General features: G+C 36.8%; 1 protein-coding gene across 1 annotated transcript in view; it reads right to left on the minus strand.

The window, feature by feature from the left end:
- Positions 1 to 447: 447 nt before the first annotated feature.
- Positions 448 to 3,517, minus strand: part of LOC110869930 — a 4,968-nt gene continuing 1,898 nt past the window's right edge. Inside the window, exon 3 of the mRNA XM_022119132.1 lies at positions 448 to 682. Coding sequence (XP_021974824.1) covers positions 448 to 682 — 235 coding nt within the window. The remainder of the gene's footprint in view (positions 683 to 3,517) is intronic.

Genomic DNA, 3,517 nt, shown 5'->3' on the forward strand with positions numbered 1-3,517 from the left:
GGATAACCGACGTTTCAGAGTAACTTATATGTTGACTACTTCACTGACGGATAGTGATGTTAGTCAGCAACCATTGATCCACGAACTGTATGTTGGTAACTAGTTTTAATTTTAACATTAAAGAAAAAGTTTTCTATAAATGTAGAAACCAATAACAACGTTTTGCCGAAACATGTTCTGCATCTCTTGAAGCTCACTCAAAGTTATATGTTGATCGGATTTTCTAACCATATTGATTTTTCTATACTATTAGAGGAAACACGAGCTTACGCGTATGACGCTGAAGATTAATAAAGTGTAAAAAATAATGTTAGTAAAATGTAATACGTATGTTAAAAGACTCGAGCTATATAAAAAGGGGTATTTTAGATATTTTCCCCTCCTAGCTGGCTAATTACGTATTTCCGCAAACAAAAAAAAATTACGTATTTCCCATTTTATGAGAAATTACTCAACCCTTTGATTATTCCCATTATCATTCATATGATAGTTTCCTCTTCCCACGCCAAATCCTACACCAGAAGCCATTAGTCTTCTTCTCTTTCCCCTTCCCCTCAGCATCGATGAAACCAACATGGATATGGTTCCTTGACCATCACTCTTCTTCCCCTTCCCCTTCCCCTTCCCCTGAGCATCGATGAACACAACATGAATATGTAAATCTTCTAGACCTCCATTCCAGCTTCAATGGAAAGAAACGACTAGTTATGCAGACAAAAAATAATGAACTACATGAAGTTGTTTCACAAAGGAGTTTTGATTGGCTGAGACAAAAAAGACCAGCTAAGGGCCGAAATGAAAGTGGAGAGACTCTTTTAGAGAATGAGAGGAGGTTATGTTGTTGCAAGTGTTGCTAGGAGTGATGCAGGCTGAGACCAAAGTGCTCTTGTTGCAAATGCTGCAGGTTATGTTGAAGTTGCTACATCATTTGTAGATAACTTTTGGATTAGTAGTTTATGTATTTAGTATTAAAACTGAAAACTTATGTAAGGATTTTGGTTTATTATTGTTAATATCAATAATTTGGTTTTTAGATTTGTTCATGTTTATTACACTTTTAATTTTACAAACATTTAAAAATAAAATTGACAGTTACACAAAAATGGCCACATAAAACTATAACAAATATGTGTGACCAAAGGTTAGACAATAGTCACACTTAAATTTACAATTTTCTATGTCTCTATATATAATTTTTACCCACGTTTATAATAAATTCTTGTGACTATATAATAGTTAGGGTCACACATACAGTGAATTTATGTAGACGTTGATAGCATTTAGCCACACTTACAGTGAATTCATGTAGCTGTTGATACTATTTAGCCATACGGAATGGACCATTTACTTGACTTCAACAATTTTTTCGCCACAATTTTTTTTAAATTAATGTGGCTAAAACAAACTTTATAGTGATTATATCATATAAATGAACACATTTATAGTAAATTCATGTGACTATATAATAGAAACGGCCACACTTATAGTAAATTATATGGCCGATGATACCATTTAGCTACCTTAATGGACCATTTGCTTGATTACAACAACCATTTTGCCACATTTTTTTTTAAATTGATGTGACTAAATCAATCTTTTTAGTGACTATATAATAAAAACGGCCACACTTATAGTAAAATCATGTGGCTATATAATAGAAACGCTCACATTTACACTAAACTCATGTGGCCGTTGCTATCGTTTAGCCACATTTAATGGACCATTTGCTTAATTACAAAATCTTTTTGCCACATTTTTTTTTAAAATTGATGTGGTTAAAACAAATTTATTAGTGACTATACAATAGAATTGGCCACACTCATAGTAAATTCATGTGGCTGTTGCTACCCTTTTAGCCACAGTTATCAGACACAATGATTGATTTTCAATAAGACATTTTAGGCACAGTTTAAGTTGATATGGCCACCCATAAGTGAGTGTGGTCGTATCTCGACCTTTGGCCACACTTGAGATGGAAAAAAAAAGTGTGGCGAAAGGCGAGCAGAAGAAGACGACACCAACATCAAATTTCGTTAAGTGTTTTCGAGTTTCTGACATTTTGGGTGTATATATTATATGTTCAGCGAATTATTTGATGTGTATTTGGGCTATGAAGACGCCAAACCCACACGAAACCATGATTTTTTGGCTATCATTACACCAGCAAACACCAAACCTACATGAAACCAGAGATGTATCATTCAGGGACGCCATCCCGCACCACACCAACATTTTTTTTTGTAAAACAGTGAATTATTTGATGCTTATATGTTGCTGGTTGAATTTGTATGAACTTCAATGCATTTTTACCTTATTGCTAATTGTATTTCACGTCAACCATTTTACAGATCCGTTCATCTTCTCACATGAGGTTTATAACTATTGTATGTCTGTCTTATTATGTTTACACACCTTAAAGTACCTTAATCAGCTCAATCAAAAGTATATACACCTAATATACGGCTACTGTTAAAACTGAAAGTAAAAAAGAAAGAAGTCCAGCTCTTTGCATCCTATATTTTGCTTGAACAAAGTATAATTAATAACTTCAATATCCTGGATCTAAATACATGAGCATATATACTTGTGACAAAACCACTCAAGACACGTAATTTATTTTAATCTAAGTAAATATGTATGAACTTCAATGCATTTTTACCTTATTGCTAAGGGTGTGCCTATTGGCACACTAAAGTGCCTATTGGCACACCAAACCCTAGCAAAACCTAACAAAACTAGGGTTTATCTACGCAGCGTAGAGGTCAATACGCAGCGTAGAGGTCAATATGCAGCGTATAGGGTTAGCCCTCTACGTTGCGTATTGACCTCTACGCTGCGTAGATAAACCCTGGATCTCAGTGCCTAATAACCAATCTTGCACAGAAAACAAGGTTCTTATACGCTGCGTATAGGTCAATACGCAACGTATATAAACAATCTGAAAATTTGGGGTCACTTTGGTAGGTTTCAAGCATCAGATTTTTACCAGGTTTATATACGCTGCGTATAGGTCAATACGCAGGGTATATAACCTTCCAGAATTTTGTTTCAACATTCGGCACCTCTGGATCGGGCGGGGGAAATACCGGAGCGAACTGTGCCGGCAGCTGTGTAAGCTGGTATTGCGTGCCGTCCAGATTCTTAAACCGCTTCCCGCATGGGAAGTCCTTGGTAACGTGCATTCTGAATAATGTGTTCCTCCCCATCCGCTTCGGCTGTGCCGCCGGGCATACATGGTCGCGGTCATTCTCCTGATGATAGCCCAACGAAAGGGCTATCCTAGTCATGTAGGCGCCGCCGAATAACTGTCCGCGTTCCTGTCGATGATGCGTAGAGGCGAACTACTGCGCCAACCCGTAGGCGAGAGAGCACGGCCTCTTGTATAAGAGGCAATATAAGAAAAACAAGTCACCACTGGTGCATCACTCCCGGCTTTTATTTCGAGCAGTGGTCGAAGTGGAAATCATTTTGTGCAAATACCTGCACAAAAGGAATCCAGTCAGTAAATAATAATCAG

Source organism: Helianthus annuus, chromosome 8, assembly GCF_002127325.2.
Source record: "Helianthus annuus cultivar XRQ/B chromosome 8, HanXRQr2.0-SUNRISE, whole genome shotgun sequence".
NCBI lineage: Eukaryota > Viridiplantae > Streptophyta > Magnoliopsida > Asterales > Asteraceae > Helianthus > Helianthus annuus.